This window comes from Oreochromis niloticus, linkage group LG20 (assembly GCF_001858045.2).
Source record: "Oreochromis niloticus isolate F11D_XX linkage group LG20, O_niloticus_UMD_NMBU, whole genome shotgun sequence".
Taxonomy (NCBI): Eukaryota; Metazoa; Chordata; class Actinopteri; order Cichliformes; family Cichlidae; genus Oreochromis; species Oreochromis niloticus.
This window is the reverse complement of record NC_031984.2, coordinates 15,666,875-15,688,721: the sequence shown is the minus strand read 5'-3', so window position 1 is coordinate 15,688,721 and position 21,847 is coordinate 15,666,875. Positions and strand designations below refer to the sequence as shown.

Genomic DNA, 21,847 nt, shown 5'->3' with positions numbered 1-21,847 from the left:
ATATTGGCTGCTGCCTCCAGCAAAAAGCCGCCCAGTGTTCGCGTCTCTGATTTTTTTTTTTTATCGCATTTCCTGTCGCACTATATGCATGGAAGTAATATAAAAAAGGACTTGAAGACAGATCGGTTTAAGATTAGCTCTAAGATGCAGTGTCTGACTTTCTTGCAGTCAATTGTTATGAGCGAATGAGTAAGAGAGAGATGTAATTTGTTAGCTGTTAATTGTTAACAGGAGAACTGCTGGAATTTTTTGGCCTCTTGACACATGAAGTTTTCCCATTTGTGAGCTACGCGTCAGTACTTGCAAACTGCTTTTGTGAAAATGGTCTGCTGTCAGTGGGAGTTTCAAAGCTCTATCAGACACCAAAAGCTTTGATTTTACACATAAAATCAAAGCTGCAGTCCTGACTTTTCTAGACATCACCTGACAGAGTTGGTTCAGGCTTATGACATTAAGTCTTCTACCTGCCAGCTCCTTTGTGCAAAGTCTGTGTGGTGTTGGGATTGAACCAGTGTGTGAATAGCGCAGCTAATAAAACCGTGCATTTACTGTTTGTGAATTTGAATCATGTGTGTTCCCGCCTGCAGGCAGCAGTCTCGCTTTAACCGCACCGAGGTAGTTCCAGAAGCGCAAACAATTTCCTGCTGTGTGCTAAATCAGAGAAAGCACAACCGGGAAAAATATCCTGACCTGATTCTTACTAAATTGTCCAAATTTAGTGGAAACCATATAAAAGACGAATGGAAGATAAAAATCAGCTGTAACATGCAGTGTTTGATCTGTTTTGCTGTCAGCATTTATTTCCCATGTCTGACCGTTCGATGGGCACACTTTGAGTGATAGTCAGTAAAATTGTTATATCAGACACCAAAACATCTCAGCATTTTATGATACTATGAATCACAATTTTGCATCTCTCGATTGTTAAGATACAGGAAATATTTTTCATCTGGCAAAAGGTACACACTAAAATTACTCTGTTCACATTACAGTGTAATCTGCCAGACATCTGTACCACCAGCAACCTGCTTCTACATGTATTAGGCCAAAGCAGTGTTGGGCAATTGCACTGCAGTGCACATAGCTTTGCTTTAAAATTACTGCCTATATTTTCTCTGCTATCGCTAAATTGACCATGAACTATTACATTGTTCTTCACTGCCATAATCATAACAGCAAAGGTATTCAATCAAAATGGCAAAATTTTTCTTTGTGAAAGAATGTCCAGACACCGACAAAATCAATGAAGCAGCACATGAAAGCTTTTCTGGCAGCTCAGTTATCCAACAAACCTTACATAGACACTTTATGTCGATGCACACTTTAATTCGACTCACTTGTGTATGCTACACAGGCATCTGCTTGCTGCTCTGGCCTTCTACGCTGATGCTTTGACTATTCTATGTTTGAGTCAACCCCAGACTGCAGAAATCAGGGCCTTTTTTATGAAGTTTAAATCAACATGCACTCATGCATATATTAACTCATAAGAGCACACACTTTTACAGGCAAAACGCACATGGGCACACACACCGAGACACAATAAAATTGAAAAACGGGGTGTGCCCCCTGCTGTTAACACCATCTTGTGTTTGACACTGGCTTTATACATATGCTAATTCACCTCCATTTCACTGCCACTGTAATGGATGGGGTGAGACCAGCAATTAGATATTAGAAAGAAAAAATATAGTGACAGCGAAGCAGAAAGAAGAGTATCTTATCTAGCCCACACAGAGACAGAGCCCTTCCCTTTTATACTAAATGTGACACCTGCTTTTCACTCATAAATAAAACATTTAATCTACATCTGGAACTTCAGTGAGGGCCCAACATATTTTGTACATGCGTAAAAAGGAGCAAAAGCGCAAACGACAGAGACGAACAGCGCATTATCTTTGTTTCATCTATAATTACATCAGCCAAGCTAAGTTATATGTTGAATGAATCTTACATAAATAGATATCATCGCGCACAGTCATTACCCCCTCGGGTTTTGTGTTTGTGAACCCAGTGTGCGAGCAGGGCAGCGTGCCCGACGCTGTTTTAATTGGCATGGCAGAGTGCCAAATGATGGATGGGTGGCTGGGTGCAGAGACTCGCTGTGTATGTTTCTGAGTTGATGACAGCCATCTGCCAGTGCCATGGGCCATTCTCAGTGCTGTGTTTCCCCACACGTGTGTTCCTCCTATAGTCAGCTGTGTGCTGGCTCTGCTGCTTTCTGCTGTGTTTGTGGACACAGGCAACCACTCTATGCACACTCCATAACCTACGGCTAAAGTAAAGCAAATTACAGTTAGAGTGAACACACACACTTATTCATATACAGCCAGTATAGAGAAATGCTATCATAATAATGGCTTTGCATTTTTATTTTCAGGGAGGGGACTTTTCTTTCTGTCAGCCAAGGTTGAATCCTGGACAGGGTTGAGCATAGGGATATTTTTCTGGTGACAAAAGTTGCAGCTGTTGGGTTATTTAATGTATTTTATAAGTATCTAAAAGCTCAAAGAGTTGCAGTGTTAGTAGAAATAAAATGGAAAACAAAGAAATGGGGAAATGTTATGACTAAACACCCTTTTTCCTTCAGTTATTGTTTAACGTGTAGTCAGGGAAACCATGACTTGGTGTTTTTCTCCTGCTGTATCCTACGTTTCTTGGTAGAAAGGGGAAATAAACTCCCCTGCGTTTGTCTCTTTCTCTTCACCAGAAGCAGCTGGTGAATAGAACTGTGCTAATAGAGTGCAACATTAAATCCACCACTCTGGGGCCAAATCCAGCCACTGGGCTTAACAACTTTTCTGGCAGAAACCCTCGACTGCAGTATCTTTTACTGACTAAATGTTCCTTTGTGTATTCCAGCCAGACACTAACTTTGCCTTTCTATGCCGGGCAGGTATGGTGGCAAAGAGTTTTTAGAGGTTGTTATTGTTGCTGCCTGCTTCCCAAGAAAAACATTTAGTATCAGCAGTAAGAATGGTCCAAAACAGTAGAGCTCCAGCCACACTGCTGAGAGGCGCTATGAAGCTCTAGGAGCAGAGGGAAACTGTAGAGTCAGATGGCAGTTCTCTCAGGATTCCTCACCACAAGGCTATCACATTATCAAAAGAGAATTTCTAAGTGCTTTGGCAGTGCTTGAGACACCCCTCATGTCTTTATACTTTACTTCCAAGGAGCAGGACTTGTTTGTCTTTATTAAAGTGCTCTCGAGGAATAGTTATATAAAGCAATATGCTTTTTCTTTGGACACCGGCTGTTTCTTTAGTCATTTTCAGTCTAGGCATTGTACCTGATCATTTTCAGAGGAATGTTGTTTTGGGTTTTTTTTTTGTTAAGCCACTTAATACTGACCTATGAATCATTCAAACATTTAAAAAAGGCATCTAACTCAAGTTATGAATCAGTGTTGTGTCTGCACATAAACAGACAGCTTAGCAAAGAACCAGTTTTAGGCACTTTGTTACAAGCAGCCTGTTGCAAAAACACATAATTTGTTCTAATTTCTTTAGTTGAACCTACAATTAAGCTAATGATAGCACAAATTGCCAGGCATAAAAGATTATTTTGCAAATATTTGTGATTCCCTTAGAGCTGTTACCATAACACCTTTTCATATCTCTGCATTATGTGCACTGTGTCACGGTTTGGGGCTACATTTATCTCAATTATGAACTCAGAAAAGTTCTTTCAGATTTTGAGCCACACTGGAACGCCATCTGGAAAGGGTCTGATTGGCAAGGGCTTCATTTTTCAGCATGCCACACTGGCAGTGCAGTAGAGCCATACCTGGATACATAATGGAACACTATCAGAGCGCAGACCTCAACATTATTAAAGCAGTGTGGGATCATCTTGACAAAGAACGAGACAAAAGGAAGCCAACATCCAGAGGAGGCTGGACAAGTGTTCCTGAAGACTACTTAAAGAAATTACAAGAAGGTTTACCTAAAAGAGTTCAGGCTGTGTAGAAGAAGAAAGGTACCAAATATTGACTTCCAAGCTCATTAGAATTGTACAAAATCGCAAAAAGAAGAAGAAGTAAAGCACAAATTTGTAAGGTGTCTTTTTTTAAAATGTTTTCGCTCAATAAATGTCTTTAATGATTACTCGATTTTCTTATTCACAGAAAGATTTAATTAATGAACAAATTATTCTGGCTTTCACCCTGCTCTTTGAGCAGTGTTGCATCATCCAGTTACTTAAGGATGCAGAGAACAAACACATTTTCCTCCTTTATTGTCTCTTTGTCTATCGAGGAAAGCGCTCAGCAGCTTAACTTCACCCTGGCAGGTCTGTGGAGTCTAACCTCATATGTTTGCTTGTGTGTTCGCAGCTCCTTGGCTTCGTGTACGCCTGCTATGTTGTCAGCGCTATCACTGAGGAGGAGGACAGCTGTGAGTGACTTAACACACACACACACACACACACACACACATACACACACTCATTCTTGCAAAGGAGCCTCACAACAATGAGTGAATCACACCCAGAACCACTCGCACAAGGGAGACGAAAACGCCTGAGTTGAGGGGAATAAAGCTGCATCTTTCTTCTTCTCCCTCTTTTCCTGTCCCACCCTATACCTCTCCTATCTGTACCTCCTTCCTCCCCCACACCAGCTGGGCCCTCTTGTTTTTCTTTCCCTCCAGAACCAAAGGAGCCATGTGTTACTCTCCACACCTCCTTCAGCCCATTCTTTCCTTTCGCTTTCACATGTACGCTGGGCGCCTTGTCTCTCGCAGTCTGTCATCCTTGCTGTTGTTGGAAACCTGTTATTTCCCTCCTTTAATGTACTGTGGCCTTTTGTTTCCTCACTTTCTTCTTTCTGTGTGCCCCACGTTTTAACACTCCTGCCGTCTCATACCTGGTAGAGGTGAGATGGGGCTCTTGTTAACAAACACAAACCTTTCTGCCTCCCCCCCTCAGGCCTGTTTCTTTTGGAGCAACTGAAACATCTAGATTTCTTCTCTGAAGCGGCTCCTCGCGGTGCGCCATCTCAGGGCCCTTGCTCTTTTTCTTCTGGTGTATGCTGATCTGTGTTAGTTCCTTAAGTTAAAGTTAGTTGAGGGTGAGAGGCTCATTCTTTTCCTGTCAAGCATAAACATCACAGAGCTGGTGAAGAGTGTGGGAAAAGACAGCAGGGAAGCATGAAATGAGTCATAAGAGAAGATGGGGGGGAAGCAGAGACGGACACTTTTGATAAATGACGCAGCTGCTGTGACCTCATAGGCAGCAGGTCGGAGGTCCTGCAAGAGGTTAGCCAATCACAGGCCAGGAAAAATTTGATCTAAGGGTCAATGGTAGTCATAAATTTCTGATTTGTTCTGCAGTAGCTCTCATAGCTACACAAGCTTGAGAATCTGTCTTCACAAATATATCATTCAGTGGTTAAATGGACCACTGGCATAGTTATGTACACGTTTTTTAGAATACTAATTTCTAGAGCCTGGCTGTATTCATGTCTCTTTTGTAGCTTTTAATGTGATTTGAAAACAGAGTAATGAACAAAGCACTACATGCACTAATTGAATTAAAACTGCAGGCTCTTGTAATTTGGTGGAATTGAGATGTGGTTCCTGTGTGTGTGTGTGTGTGTGTGTGTGTGTGTGTGTGTGTGTCCGCGTGTGTGTTTGTGTGTTCCTACACACCAGTGTTACAAAGGTCTAAGCAGTTCTTAGGTGGTCACATACCAAAGGCTGTGAGTGGTTTGCATCACCACCCAAGTGTCTTGCAGTCTTAGCTCTAGCCGGTACAACTTAATCAGAGTCAACCATAAGTACTGCTTTGAAGGCAAAACCAGTTCAAGTCAAGTTTTTTTTTTTTTTTAAAGTAGGGGTTTTTTCCTTCAGCAACTCCTTCTTTTTTGAATTCTGTTCATTCCCAGTGAGAACATCCATTAAAACTGAAGTGGATAGTCATCCTCTCTCAAAAATAAGAGATAAAAAACCCCAAACAAACAGTGAAAGGATGGCTAAAAAAGAAAAAAGCTTGGGGTGAAAAAAAGATTGTGGTGTGATTTTTATTGGTTTTAATTATCTGGCCCAGGCTGTGTTAAAGTGAAACGCTGCTACATCGCTTCCAAGTGCTAGCTCTTTGTTATTGTAATCAGCCCTTTGCCTGTACGCACCCACCAATATGCACATGTTTGTTCGAGCAGACACAGGTGCACACACACACACCAGCTAAGCCACTTTCTGTGCTCATTTTCTCCTCCTATTTGATGTGTAGATTAAAGCCAGTTTCTCCACCGAGCTCCCTGGCTGTCTCAGCATTTCTCCTCCTACTCAGAAGTATATCTTCCATATTCCTCTCTCTCATTTGCTTCATTTCAATTCCCAGTTTCTTCACAGGTTTAGGGAATGATAATATATCATAGCCCAGGTTTATTGTGTTTAAGAAATCCTCTTTCCCCTGCTCTTTTACCATATCTGGCTTTTGAACTTTAATGAGGTGTGCTTGTAAAAAGTTAAAGGTCTCTGGTCACTCGTTGTATCAGCCTCATTAAGCGCCTTGCTGGTCAATAACTTCCACGGCTGATTGCGCCTTACTGAGAGAAGAAAGGTAGAGACAATCCTCTGGAGGGATGGAGAGAAAAGAAAGCTTGCGCGCGAGAGAGAGAAAGAGTGGGCATACATTACGGGAGCAGAGGGAGGTGTTTATCGGGAGCAAGTTGGGAGGAGAAAAAGGACCCAATATGCAAACAACAAGAGACATGATGAGCTTTTCATGAATAAGGAGATAAGAGAGGAATTCCTTTCACGCGAAGCACTCTTTCACTCTCCAGGGACAGGACTGAGTTGGATTTGAGTGCTCAGACTTGCGTAAAGACTAGCAAAATGAACACACACACACGTGTATACAGGCACATACACACTCTCAAAAAGCCAAGAAGACACAATGGGCAGAATAACAAGCATCATATACCATCAGCTCAGGGTTTGACATGGCTTTCAGGCTTTATTACTGATAGAGTGTGTATGCGTGTGCGTGTGTGTGCATGAGTGAGCTCCCTTTTGATGTGAGTCTCTCTCCCTCTGTCACTCACAAGTGCATCTATACGTGGTCGCGCACTCGTTCGTACCTGGATGTGTTCGTGTGCGCGTTTAGCTGACTGTGTGTGACTGACTCACTGAGTGTAGGTGATTGTCTATATTTGTGTGCATGAATTTGTTACACAGAGTTATCTGCGGTGAGCAGACACACCAGCAGAGTGAGTGGTGGGGAAAATCCTCTTTGTAAAGTAGGTCATGGAGTTAGCCGCCTAGCACTGGGATAAGCTTGCTTTAGCTTGTCTGCTAATTATGCTGCCGCCCTCTGTGCTGAGTCACATCTGCAGAAAATTCTCTAAAAACAGACAGAGGAGCTATAGGGCAGGATGCACAGGGGGCGGTATCATCAAGTTGTGTGAGAAGGTCAAAATAACAAAGTTCTAGTATCTTCAAAAACATGGATGCACGTGTTCAGGGCCTCGTTTGTGAAAATTTTCGTTTTCTTTTTTATACTTTAACTTAACCTTAGTAGTGCAGTCAGTCATTTTTTGAGGTCATTTTATACAGAAAAGAGAATATTGTACATATAAAAATACGTTGATTAGTGTACAACAAACTGATGTGATCTCGTGAACTTTGAATTAATCCATTAAAAAGACGCAGGAGCAGGCACTGGAAAACTTGTCCACAAAGAATACACTGTGAAAAAAATGAAGTCGACATCAAGGTATGATGAGTAGGTCGTGATGTTTCTAAACAAGCAAAGGAAGAAACTGAAATTCTTGGTTCATCCAATTCTAACGAGAAGGCAGCAGCAGGGAGAATTTCATGGTTTAATCCAGGAGTACATGTTTCAGGATGTCAGTGGAGCAGGTTAAGCTCTTGTTGGCAGAGTTGGGACCACACCTGAGGACGCAGAAAAATGATTTCCGAGCGCAGAGTGACTCGAGCAGCGTCTAGCTGTGTGTCTGAGGTAAAATAGTATTATTTTACTATTTGTATATTCAGTACCACTGCATGTTTGAGCTACGAGTGCACTTGTTCCCAAATGCAGTGATCGGATTGGACCGATATCTTTATTCGTATCCGAAAAGTCTGGAAAATCAAGCTGGGTTTAAGAAAAATGCCACAAATTGGTCCAGCAAAACTATGTGGTCGGCGTGAATGAATAGGTTAGTCTGAAAAATATTTTTAAGCTTCAAAATATTCACATGGATTTTACACGCCTGGTGAGTAAAGGCCTTCAGACTTCAGATATGAACCTTCATATCTATGTTTTATCATCTAAGAAAGGGCCCCCCCCCCACTAAAGAATTAAAAATCTTCCTCTTCTTCTTACTAATCTCAAACCTATTTTCCACAAGCCTCATCTTCTGAACTGAAATCAGGACTTTAACACGTGAAAATTTGCATAAGCGTGCTGATTTATTCCTGATAATAACAAAGTTACTGTCAGCAGTGAGCCCACTAAACAACAACAGCTAGTTTTAAGTTAACGTTATGACAGTTAATGTTACGCTCGAGTGTCCTAAAAATCACACGTTCCCTCTGATAAACAGTTTGATTAAATTCTCACATCATATGAGAGTTTATTGACTAAGCGCCAGAGTCCAACAATGATAGATCGACTTCAAAGAAAATTTCACGTACCGAGAGAAAAGTTTAGGATATCCTCAATAACTAATTTCAGTGTTGTTAACATAGACACAAGTGAACTTAATTGACTCATCGACTTGTATCAGAATTTCTTCACAAAGTTTACAGCCTGCTTCAGAGTAAATACATGTATACACCAGCTGAGGTGAACAGCAGACTTGCAGCCTACACTCAGTACAGATGAACAGTGGCCACCATAACTAGGATTATACCCTTGAATTAGGAAGGTTGCAATCTGTCTGCAATCTACTGACATCTAGCAATGATATTTTACACACTGTAACGTTAAGATCATTTCCATTGACATTTAACAGTATCCCAATCACAATTTTACAAATGAAATTTAACTTAATCATATTGCAAATCTGAGGTGGGCGGTACCTGTACTTCATTGTCCATCTTATTTTTTATGCCATAAAATTTTTTTTTTTTTTTTTTTTTTTTTTTAAGGGAACATGTTTAACATAAATATTCCCATTCTGTGCATTGTACCAGAGTTAGCTTAGAGCTAATTTGCATCTGCAGTCCCTTGGTGGGTTACAAGTAAAATATCACAGCAATAAAATATATAAAAACTGAACTGAATTATAAACTGCATTGTTTTTAAAGCTGACAATAGAGTTAGAGGCTTTAATGATATTGTGGCATTCCACTGAGTTGGAAATCAATACTGTCAGAGATTTTGTGCTAATTAAACTACAGTCCCTTTTCACCGCAGCTGTTTTCATTTGCTATAGTTCAAACTAAATAATGGCTGATATTAATCTGATATTTATGTTGTACCTGTGAACATCTCATCAGTGTGACCCGAAACTGGAGGATCAAGCATCGCTCCATTGATGCATTGACCTAATAGCTGATGTTTATGCAAATAAATTTTAAATTAGTCAACCAAGGTGACAAATCAGTTTCTAATATAAAATCTAATATAAAGGTCTTTTTTTTACCCAACTAAATGTCAAATACCCAGACATATGAAAACGAAAAGAAACAATGGAGAGGCTGGAACCAGAGAATGCATTAAATATTGCAAATGTTACAGTAGACAAGTGTGTTCTCCAGGGTCTTTTGCAAAAACACAAAGAAATGGGGGTGATCTGCCAAAACAAACAAAAAGCCAACAAGCAAGTGTTTCGGGGTGATTAGCCAGCCCCATAATATGCTAATCAAGGATCCAGGCTGCAAAGATGCATGAATTTCTGTCTATAAGCTGCCCAACAAGCAATTGAAGCAAAATAATAGTAAAAAAAATATTAGGATGTTGGTCAACAAATTTCAAAATCAATACATACTTAATGGATCAGCAGTTACATTAAAGTAAAATTAGGGTGGCAACCTCTTTGTGACTAGTAAAAGTTAGGGGTTGACCAGTGATTGCAGTTGTTCTCAGACAGGTTTGCACATTACTGGTGTCTAATCTAGAAGTACAGACAAATTCCCAACACATTGAAATCAGTCTGAATTGTTCTTTTCATTTCCAGTTTATCATCACAGATCTGGTCCCTGCCTTTGAAAATGGCAACAAAGTCGCAAGCTCACTGAACAAAGTTGCAGTAATTTTGGTCATGCTATGATAACATAAGGTCGACGATTAATGTAATTGTTTATGATATATTATCTTCAAAGACTTTATAATAACAGCTCATAATAAGAGCAAGCAATCAACAAAAAGTGTTTAAATAGTGCAGAGTTCATTTGGGTGGATGATGGCTGTCACGACGGAGTTTGAAATTCCTAAGAAAACAGGATGGAGGAGTTTAGAAACATCATTAATGCAGACAAAGTTTCTACAGACTCCATCTCTCCCTTGAACATCTTACTCTCACTCATCTTTGCATGGATCATAAAATTTAAATGTACTTTCAATCAAACAGACCCAACATTTTTATGTGCAGAATAACAATGCATAAAACAGCAAAGATGGCTGCGTGTGTGAGGAGAGAGATGCAGACATGCAGAGCCAGCTAGGAGTGTGTGTGTGAGAGGGACCACAACTGTGTCTTTTAATTGACCTCTTCCATCATTACAGATTCTCTCTACAGAAGTCTTGAATGAGCTGTCCAGTCTTTTATCACTCTCTCTGTCTTTGTCTCTGCCATTTCTCACCCTTGTTTTTCATGATTTTCCTTACACTATACTCTGTCTGTTTTAGTCTAATTTTTCAAGCGAAGCCCTGCCGTCCCCTCCCACACACACACACACACACACACACACACACACACACACACACTGACTGTCTGTATCTCTGCTGGCTCAGTACAGGTCCTCTGATTTCCACTTGAACTGAAACATAATCGTCTTACATTACATTACTCCCTGCTTGTTTGGGGGCACTACTTAGATGCCTTAACTACTGACCTACATACCTTTCATATCTTGCATGTGTCTGCAGAAGGGGAAAAAACACAGCTTGCTCAATCTGCTTGGAAGAGAGTGATCTTGCTTCTGTCATTGTTGGTGTCAAAAAACCACCACTATCTGTTTTAATAATCTCTCCTGTTAAAGGTTTTCTTTTGCACTGGTGTTACTAGATTGTCAGTGTGTGTTTTAAGCTTACCATCCTGCAAAATCAAAAGGAAAAATAGATTCTTAAGAGATCTGTTCTGAATAAACAAGCCACATTTGATCTTGGAAAATTTCACTATTTCTTCTTAACAGTTTTTTCACTTTTATTTACTGTTGCATCGACAAAGATTGCTACAGTCTGAAACATTCCCAGAAAAGTGGAACACATTACAGTGAGATAGACGATCACACCTGACATGTTTTCAGAGAGCTGTGTTTTTAATGTTGAAAAAACACAGTCGTATGGATTTTTTTTTTTTCAGCAATTTCTCCACCATCAAGGATCAGTGAGCTGCACAGAAGACCGACCTCAGAGCAGGGTCAGACTGATGCATGCTGTAATTAATAGGGAAATGATTCAACATGGAACAAGCAATTAACTGGCTGAAAAACAATATAGTCTGTAGGAGGAATAGAGGTCGGGGTTATAAATTAAGCATTTAATAGAGAGCAAAGTAATGTTTTGACACACTGAATGTCTTCATTAGAGTGAGAAGAGGCAGCTTTAGAGGCAACCTATTATGCCCAAGCCAGGATTTCTTTCTTTCTTTCTTGAAATGTTAATAAAGCAGATTTAAATGATTCACACAAAATAATCCTTATTTGGGTCCTGGCAGACGCAGCCCCTCAATTCATCATCTACATGAAACAATCTCTTTCACAACCCTTCCCCCTCCCTTTAAGCCAGCTTTCTTATGATTGGCTGTCCGTTGTAAACAAAAGGTTTGAACAGCAGGTGGGTGGGGCTTCTGTACTGTAAAAGCCTTAGTTTTTAGCTCATAGGTCATTTTCTAAGCAGCAATTTTAAGCATCGTAGCCCAGGTTGATTAAACAGAAGTGGCCCCATTCTATTTAGTGTTTCACAGCTGTTTCCTGTCTTTTAAAAACAGAGCCATAATTAATGTTACTGATTAATTAGTAATACCTGTGTTTACTTAGCAATTATATGCGAAAAGACTACTGTGAAAAGAGCTTATGAGGATTGCTTGCACATGCCCGAGCTTATTATTTTTAACTCTGGCTCTGCTAAATAGGAGAAACTAGCATTCTAACAGTGTATATACATGACAGAAAATAAGGAAATAATACAATACATACACACTGGGCCCAGTTTAAGTTTAGGTTTAGGTTGGTCAGTGAATATGTCACAAGATTCTTTACAGAAATCTGACTTTCAAATACTTTCCAAGTGGAGAAGTTGACCTATTTGTAGTATTACATGAAAGGCACACGGATCGCCAAAGTCATTGGGATTTCTGCTCTGGAGTCCTCGAATATCTGTGTCAAATTTTGTGGCAATCCATCCAGTAGTCAACCTGATATTTCACTCTGAGCCAGAGTATTAGATTCACGGACTGGTGGAGGGATCCACCGAGCGATATTGCTTTGCTATCCCACGAGCTGTAGCGTGTCTAAAAATGGCAACCGTGATTATCATCCAGCTGTATTCCTCAGCACGGTTTATCATGGCAGGAGATGGATCCCCACCTGCTTATAATGAGAAAATCACTCGTACAGAAAAGAGCAGGGGAGAGGTCTTTGTGTGTGTGTGAGTGTGTGCATCTTTGTATCTTTTGGTGGGTGGGTGGCATCTGTGTGTGTTTGTGGTGTGCAGATGAAACAGTGAATGCCTGGAAACCGGGACAGGGTCAGAGGAAGGGGTGACACAGCACAACCCCTCTGGCTGGTGTGTGCATCCTGTCTACCTATCAGCATTTAGCAGACCACCCCTGCCTCCTCTTATCTGGATGGAACTGATTGGGCCTTCCACTAGTCTCTATGGCTGGCTTGTATGTGTGTTTTTCCACCACAGCTGCTGGGTTCCAAAAAAGAAACAGATGTGCTCATTTTGTTATTCACTCAACTAGGGTCCTCTATATATATTTGGTGTCTTTTCCCACTGAATAGGGTTCAGCTTTTACTTTTCTTCCACTCGCTGTGTTTAGAGGAGACTCGCAGCTCCTGGACACGCTGGCCTTTTTCACACGGACTCCCTAATCTCCTTGGCTCCCTGTCAGTCAGACCGACAAGCGTGACGCACCCCGTCCTCTCCTCCTTTTTCCTCCCCTCTCTGTCTGTCTCCCTCTCTGCCGTTTATGTCCCCTCAAAAGCCCCAAGCCTTTTCCATCCATCTCAAAAATCCCTCTCTCCGCATCTGTGAAAAACACAGTGCACTTTGGTACCAGCATGTCCTTCTGTTTCTCGCATGACATAACACTCGCTCGCTCATCTGCACCTCGCCTAGAGTCTGAACTCTTAACTGAGAAAATAAACAGAAAGGTTTGAGCATCAATTTGGTGGCTGAAGGTCACCTCTGTTTCTGAGCGATAAAAAGGCTTAGGCTATTTTGACAGCTGGCAAGCTTTCACCTGTTCCCAAGCTTTCCCTTAGGCTTGAGGCAGATGCACAGATGAAAAACTGTTTTTTCTTTCCTTCTTTTTCTCCTTCTACTTTTGTAGATTTTGTCAAACTAAGAGTCTCAAAGTTTGCACTGTTGTTCACGAGCTGCCTACATTTCAACATCTGTGCACTCCATTTGTTCCCATTGTGTCTTTTTGTTTCCATTTCATTCTTCATTCAGTTCCTTTTTTTAATCGTGCATGTATTTTTAGTTGTCTGTCTTTTGATTTACTCCGGGATTTATGTGTTCAATACTTTGTTTTCAGTTGATTTTATTGGAGGATTTGACCCATTCCCACTCTACCATGTCAATGAGAAATCATCTCATCTCCTCTTAAAGCCCATGTACCCGTAAGTACGAGTGCGCTCTCATCCCATTACATGTGTATTTATCTCTGTGCGTTGGAAGCATATTTATGTGACCTTTCACATTGTTGTTGGTGCAAGTTGTGATCGTGAAACTTTTACATGCATTGGAAAGTGCAAGAAAATAATCTCCACTTTCATGTCCATGCCAGAGTTTAGTGTCAGCATCTCTAGGTTACAATACAGCATTTGCTGACAGAGATTACACAGAGTTGCTTACTCAGTATCTGGAGATATGACTCATGTCTGGAGAGTAAACTACTGTCTGAAACATGCTACATCCTGTCAGGTTGCTTTGGGGAATATCGAGACCTTTCATAGCACTGTGTATGTAAGTGTGTGTGTCCACAGGCAGCTACTGGTAGAAAAACACATAAAAATATGTCCACAATTGGATTAATCACTTAAGTCGTGCAGAGGAATTAATAAAAATAAGCCTGGGAAGTAATGTAATAATTCTCTGCCAACATGAAATGAATATTTTATTAGCTTCTTGACAGTTTAATCAACTCTGTCTCTAATAGGAGGAAGTTTTCCTCTCCCCTCTCAACCTACTGAGAGTTACCTGTATATCCTGGAGAAATTCTTCTAAGTGTGTGTGTGTGTTTGTGTGAATAGAAATGTCTTTTTCCATTAGTTGCTCAACAAGTCCTAAAGCTTTGCCCTTTCTGTCTATCTTTTTGTCCCTTTCAGGTCTACGTAAATAGGAGAACATCCAGCGGGGAGGTGATGCAGCAAATTCCTACAGAGACAAAATGGTTGCTTTGACACAAACGTCCCAGTGCGCTTCGGTGCGCGAGACGTTCCTCCCTCTTTTGATTTCAGTCCTTTAAACATGTAATTTGCTGGTGTACTGCCCAGAAAAGCCAACATTTCTCTGTAAGGGTCCATCGTGATGGGTTTAGGGAGCTGGGGAATTGCAGTAAAACAAAGCATGTATTTAGGGTTATTTGTGTATTTAGGCAAGTATCAATCATTTTGTTCGTGTTGATTTCTCTGCTGTGGTCCCACTGCTGCAACCTGCCCACAATGGGCAAATACTCCCCCCCCTCTCCCAGACTGTGACTGTATAGAACATGTACAGCTATTAAATACATTGTGGATGTAATCAGGGGCTGCCCATCATTGCCAGTCTGTGGTGCTGTGTCTTAGAGGACTCACTGATTTAGCATATTATTGCTGGTTTGGCTCAAATCTTAGCCGGAGGGCTGAATTACAGTGGAGCCTGTGGAATGAGCTATTGTGTGCTGTCTGTTTACTTTAGGCCAGGATGTGTGTGCATAAATACAGAAGCAGAACAGGAAGAGACAGGGGAGTGTAGAGGTAGAGGTAGAGGGTGGGGAGGGAACAAAAGCACCAAACCTACAGGGGCATCTGTCAAAAATAGAAAATGTAAATAATGAAAGTGGGAGGGTTAAAATTAGCTTTTTATTTAGAGTTTGAAAATGTGAGCTATCAAGAATGCAAAATAGCGTGAGCCTGCAAGAGGCATTCAAACACAAAGGATGGCATGCGAGTCTTAGTTTTATTTCGGGAGTCTTATTATTGTGACTATTTTCACCAACAACAAAGTCGGTGTTTCTGAAGTGTCAGGTGTTTGTGCTAGATGATACGCTGAAAGCTTTGTTTTCACGTCAGTCCCCCTCTAACTACTGTCAGATCTGGCAAGGGTGATCATTACACACACTCAAACAAAGGTTACATAGCATATTTTTAACTTGAAGAAAACAATAGAAGTTGTTTCATTGTTCATATTTGAGCACAACAGTGCTGAGATGTCTGGGTATGGTCTTCAGTGTAGAAGTAGCGTGGCCTATACCTGAATAGATCAGAGCGTTTTCTCCTGTCACTTCAGCAGTTTAAATTGTCAGTGTTAATAGTCGCAGTTGTGATTGTTTGAGAGCATGTTGGAGTGTTTTGTTTTGTTTTGTTTTGTAATTTTATGCATATTAAGTAATAAGTAAAAAGCAAAACTGGTGTCTTTAAATGGCTTTATATGAACTGGCAACTTAAATTTCTTGTATTCTGACCCAGAAACACGACAACTATTCCTAGGCAAATGAAAAAGTTCATATCTCCCGTACTGATTGGTAGCACTTCTTTTGTTCCTGTTAGTGTCATTAAGAAGAAGTCAGATTCGCTCACGCCTTACTGGTTGTGTGAATCACTACTGCCCTCTGGTGTTCAAAGTATTCATGTGCAAATTTCAAGGCTACTGAGTTTCTGCTAACCTTCCATAAAACTCCCTTTTTTTTAACACTTTCCCTGGCCAGCATTTGTTTCTTATTTTTGTGTTTTCATAGTTGTATTTTCCTTCAGTTGTATGCTACATCATATAGACTGAGATTTGGTCCATTTGAAAGTAATTGCATTGTGTTAATTGATTGGGATAGTTGGCCACTTGGCTTTTTTTCTGTGGAAGTTTTTTCATTTCTGTTTTCAGCACCTTCAGCTATCAAGTGCGTGTCAGAGTCCTCTGTGATCTTAAATGTGCTTTACTGCCAGACAAACAGTTTTTCAACTGTTATGATTCTTAAAATGATCTGAATACTGTTTCCATTCGATTGATCACCTCGCTGTCTGAGAGATGCAATAATTTTTGTGTCATTGTTATCTTTATAATTTAAAGTTTACACACTCCTGGGAAGCCAGCTAGCGTGTGAGTAAAAACACAAAGCACCTCATATTGTAACATAATCAGTATTAATAGGAAAATGCTTCTAAAATCCTAATGTAAAACAGGTCTTCCTCTCAGTGCAATACAGCCTTTTCCTAAACCTGGTGACTGGTATTAGTTGAAACATGTTATATTTGTTAAATTTCCACTGAAAAGAGTCTCTCTGTGTAGATACTTTTTGTTTTTATAGAAAGTGGAAATGGGTTTTTTTTCTCTTCCATTTTGCGTCCTGTGTTCCTCCAACCCGATGTGACCTGATTGTGTATTCCTATTTATCCAGAACTGTGCTTTGTGCTCATGTAAATATGTGTTTGTTAATAAAAGAATGTGCTCTTTTGATGGTCCCATGTGTCATTTAGTAGGTCATTCTGTTTTTGTAAAAAAAATAAAAAATCCCAAAGCTATAAATATGATGGCAGCTTGAAATGTTTATTGTAGAAAATGATCTGGTAACCCTGACAAAATAAGCAATCAGCACTCTTTATTCTTTCCAGTACAACAGAAACTGGGGCCTGTGGAAAACTCAAGGCCACTCATGCAACACCTGTATAGGGGTAGCTTTTCACTACAGCCTTAGGACATGAAAGCACGGACGCTGCCTCTGATGACAGCTCTGCAGATGGGGCAGTGACGTAGGCTGGCAGCACAATCACCACAAACCACCAGATGACCACAGGGGATGAAGACAATGGACACAAGCTTGTCCATGCACACTTTACAGGTCCTCTCCTCCTGCAGCTGCCTCAGCAGTTCCTCTGGACTGTTTTCCTTAACTGCTGGGAGAAACCGATGAAGACAAACACACAAACTATTTGTTTAAGCACAGTGTTGTAAGTCAAGCCTAAAGCAATTATACATTTACTGTTTAATTGGTTGATTTCAAATAAATAAAACTACTACAAGCACAAAATGTTGATCTTTTTTGAAAATCTTTGAGAATATTGACTGCTGACCTTTCCCTCTGACAGGTGTCTGTGTTCGTACATTTCCAGCACTGGAGCCTTGCCTCATCTCTGGCTCTGATGTACGCAAACATTAAGAGTCAGTCAGATATATTCAGAACTTAAGGATCCATTAAAATTGTGAATTTTCCTTAATAAAAAAAAACAAACCCATTTGAATTCTCATTGAAATACGAGGGCTGTTGAACAAATACAGTGAAAGGAAAAGTAGAAAATCCCCCCCTTCTATTGTGAAGTGGAAGTATATAAAGTAGCAGGCAAGTTATGTAAATAAACTTAGTTGCTTTCTAACAATGACAGCTACCTCTGCTTTGAGGCCTCCTCTGTCTGTCTTCCTCCTCCGCCTGCAGTACATCAGTAACCAGGTCAGATACAGACGTGTAATGCTGGCCTGTCAGAAGGTACTTGGTTTGGACCAGACTCTCCACCAGGCTGGCTTCAAAGCCCATCTGGAGCACAGTCTGTACCACAGGAGAAAGCATGGCCGATGAAGCTCCCAGACCTCCGACCAGATCTGGGGATCAGAGGAAGGGAAATGCCAGGATGATGAGAGAAGCAGCAGCCTTCACTGGATGCCGTGTGAATTTTATACTAGTCTAAGCACCCCACACACTCTACCCTCTATAAGATAATGTGTAAATAATTGCCAAATTGTGCAAGCTTACCTCAGTCTGCCAATATATAAACATGTCAAAGCACAGACCCCTTCTGCATTTCAGCTGCTATGGATTATAATTGTGCTTCCTTCATTGTATGGAATAATTGCCCTCTCATGCCTGCCCTGCAACCATGAGCAATAGTCAAATGGCTTCCATAGCTCTCCCTAATTACTTCAATTTTAGAGCAAACATTAGCTCAGGTAATTGATCGCCCATTAATTTCATTTTCAGCTGCCCCCAAAGCAATGAGAATAGAAAGAAATGGACCTGCTACTCAGTGGCTAATTTAAGGTATTAAATCGAGTTTGTGAAAGGTATGCTTTTATCCATCAGATCTATATTTCAACCAAAGTGGTCGACTTAGGAATAAATCAATCAAGTGGCCGCAGACCTCTTTTCTCTCTTTGTGTGACTTGCAGTGCAAACAGAAATGTTTGATCCCCTTTTTTCTCTCTTGTGTGAACAAGCAAGACTAAGTGTTGATGGTTTAAATCTTTGCTATATATAGAGTACACATATATAATTAGAGACATGAAAGCAGAAGGCTGCTATGTTGTTAGTCATATCTCCTCAGCAAAAGTTAGGTTTATTGAAGGTTTTGGTACATAAAGATAAATCTGCTTTTTATAGAACTTACCGCCTCTGGAGCTGATATCTCTACTCGAGGAGGTCTGTGATCCTCCCTGGAGAAGTAATATACATTTTTTTTATTTTACTGATTTAAATGCAGCAGTGACAAACTACATCTCATTAATGTGCAGCTATAATATCTCCAATGTTCCAAATAGATAAGAAGCAAAAGATCTCACCATAGTGTCATCCAGGTGGAAATGAGTGTCCTGTATGTTGCTGATGTATTCCTGCCCCCTCGATTGGATTAAGAACTCACATCTGAGACGTTTAAAAACAAAAGCTGCTTTATAATCTACAATGTACAGACACACATTTATCCATATGGTGTATATGTGTGTGCCAGAGATTTGACCAAGAGCATCTTTTCAAATATAATACCACCTAATTATTTTTTCAGTTAATTTCTCAAATCAAACATGAAAGATCTTTATAACTCTGGCTGTTGGTTTGTGGTAATTAGGTCATGCTGCAGAACGAATTTGGGACTGATCACATGCATCTCGGATGATATTATGTGATGCGAATTTTGACATCCAGAGTGACTAAAACCTTTGCACAGTGCTCAATATAAAAAGAAATATTGCCATGGCATGACACAAAAAAAGCATTCAGCTGATGTTTCAATATCTGCCTGCGAAATGTCCTGTTGTTACCGTGGAAACCATTTGGCATGTTCCTGCCAGGGGTCGTCGCCTGGCTCCCAGTTCCTCAGCCCTCCGTCACAGTAGAAGCATTTGACATTGTCACCGTGACCTGCGATAATATAAAACGGCTGTGAAAAGGGAGCAATGACACACGCCCACTAAATCTTCGCAGCTTTAGAACGAACTCAGAAAATCTCTTCACACACCAAAGGAATAAAATACATGCAAAGAGTATAACCTGAACAAACTGTGATCAAGGTTAATCAAGCCTTCCCTGATACTGTCTTGACAAAACTGCTTGGAATGGTGTTCATGATATTGTGTCCAAACCCCGTGTACTGCCTGAAGCTGTACAGATCCTACCTCTTTAGCAGCTCCAGCTTTGTCTAGGTTGTTCTGTCCACAACATCATGAGTCAGCAAGACAATTGTACCATGAACTCTCACACAGTGGGGTTGGTCACTCTAACAGTGACAAGATCTGTGCTGGACATTTTACTTACAAATACGAATAAATACTATAGTTTTGCTCATCATTTGTTAAAAACAAGAGGTGATCAGTGCTATTAGGCTTTAGAGTGAGACATTTGAGTACCTGTGTAGAAAAAGCCTGCTCTGGCAAGAACATCGGGTTGGATTGAGGCTTCGGTGGGCCAGTTGTGGTAAGTGGTGAGCCTCGAATCCTCTGCTTCCATCTCTGGGTAGACTGCTTGCCCAGCTGTTCCCTGGTCATCCATAGTCATCCTCTGGAGCTGACTCAAAAGCTGTCCATCCACAGAATCTGAGGAGTCAGCTTGAAGTGGGATATTTCCTACAGCTCGACCCAGAATGAAGCTGCAAGCAGGGAAATGTCTCTTATGCTCAGTGGCTGGGCTATCCCCTTGTACCCAGCATCTTAAAATCCCTCCACAGCAGAAACACTGTACTTTATCCCCAGGGCCTAGAAAGAAAAATCCTGCCTTGGCCAGATCTCCAGATGTGACAGGTGCATCTGCTGGCCAGTCGTGAAAAGTTCGAAGTCTCTCCCCTTCTCTTCGCATCTGAGGCTCCTCAAGGATGTGAAGCATAGCTTGCCTATCATCCATCATTGTGTAGCATATAGGTTTCCCTTTCCCTTTTTGTTCTGAGCCAGTCATCCCTTTTGCGGTCCATAGTGGAGTGCACACTGAAGGTCAGCGCAGCACATCCAGTTGAAAATAATGTGATCAGCTGCAGGGGGCCTGCACAGTGACCTACAGGAGACTGCTTTCCAGAAAATCCCCCAAATGCCAGAATGTTTGCTCTTTGATCCTTGAATGAATGACAGCCTGAACATGCCATGTTGCTCCGCCTCTTAGGAAAACGCTGCAAAACATTTCAGCAGCATGCTTTTCCCTAATAACTAATAAATGTTAAAAGGATGCTTTTCTTTAAACAAAATAGCAGAAAACAACTTAATATATAGGTCACGAGAATAAAAGTAAATAAAAATAATAATAATAAAGATTAGAATAACAATACTGTGAATGCTTTTCAAGCATTCACACTAATGAGCGCTTACACGATTAAATGTGAAAACTAATTGCTTAAATACACAAAATAATAAAATATGTCATCTTCTTTCTTGGAAGGAAAAAAGTGTACATTTAAATCTAATTAAAAGACCTATCTAAATAGTCTATAATATATGGGAAAGTTGGGATGTTGAATATCTAGATGATGAGCCACGAGGCAAGCCAAGTCGAAACATAACCTACACAAGATGGGAAATCAAAACAGCTCTTATAACGACTTTGTTTTCATTATAGATAATCAAACATTTTACCATCTATTAACACTATACACAGTAAATAAATTTGACCTTTGACTGAGTTTAGGGGATTGCGTATGTCTCGTTGCTTCCTCCTAGTGGTTAAAGGGTGTAACACTTACTGCACAATTGCATTTCTAATCTATGTAAAGTTAGCTATACTAAAATAATCATGACAACTCAGCTGTTTTCCTAATTGTGTTTCAGGCTGATTATATACCATATTCATAGCAATAGGAAACCAGTGGCCCTGTGCACACAGTCTCACATGCGCGCTGTGCCTGTCTGAACTGTCAGTTCTAGGGGGCCTGCAGAAAACCACCAGCAGTCTGCTGACACCTCCTGGCGTTATTTACACCCACAGGAGATGCAGAAAATAGCACTCGTGACCCTGGAATAGTACTTATAGAACTAGAATTATGTTTTTTTGTTTTTTGTTTTATTTTGTTTTTTGTTTAACGACTTGGATTTATTCGTTGCTACCATTAAATCACAGCCATGGATGCAC

The 21,847-nt window shown here is 40.6% G+C and overlaps 2 protein-coding genes across 4 annotated transcripts in view; one reads left to right on the top strand and one right to left on the bottom strand.

Annotated features, from left to right (window-relative positions):
• Positions 1-16,990, top strand: part of nkain4 (sodium/potassium transporting ATPase interacting 4) — a 51,652-nt gene extending 34,662 nt beyond the window's left edge. The window contains exons 5-7 of one of the 2 annotated variants that reach the window (XM_025901551.1): positions 4,334-4,394; positions 13,877-13,961; positions 14,670-16,990. In XM_025901551.1, the coding sequence (XP_025757336.1) occupies positions 4,334-4,394; positions 13,877-13,961; positions 14,670-14,679 (156 nt within the window). In that variant the 3' untranslated portion in view covers positions 14,680-16,990. The remainder of the gene's footprint in view (positions 1-4,333; positions 4,395-13,876; positions 13,962-14,669) is intronic. The other variant, XM_005448793.4, reaches the window with a different exon arrangement.
• birc7 (baculoviral IAP repeat containing 7) lies at positions 16,332-21,775 on the bottom strand. Of its 2 annotated transcripts, none has more exons than XM_005448792.4 (7): positions 20,146-21,775; positions 19,561-19,660; positions 19,084-19,165; positions 18,912-18,957; positions 17,920-18,129; positions 17,607-17,672; positions 16,332-17,429 (listed from the first exon to the last, which is right to left on the bottom strand). In XM_005448792.4, the coding sequence occupies exons 1-7, from the start codon at positions 20,684-20,686 to the stop codon at positions 17,227-17,229; spliced, it is 1,248 nt and encodes a 415-aa protein (XP_005448849.1). In that variant the 5' UTR covers positions 20,687-21,775; the 3' UTR covers positions 16,332-17,226. The 2 variants fall into 2 exon arrangements, with proteins under 2 accessions (XP_005448849.1, XP_003438922.2); XM_003438874.5 differs by having other exon boundaries at positions 16,332-17,426; positions 20,146-21,067.
• Positions 21,776-21,847: the final 72 nt, after the last annotated feature.

Coding starts and splice junctions, on each gene's coding strand:
- birc7 (XM_005448792.4), bottom strand. CDS start 20,686: ATGACTGGCTCAGAACAAAAAGGGAAAGGGAAACCTATATGCTACACA. Junction 19,166..19,560: donor CATGCCAAATGGTTTCCACG/GTAACAACAGGA, acceptor TAAACGTCTCAG/ATGTGAGTTCTTAATCCAAT. Junction 18,958..19,083: donor TCCACCTGGATGACACTATG/GTGAGATCTTTT, acceptor TTACTTCTCCAG/GGAGGATCACAGACCTCCTC.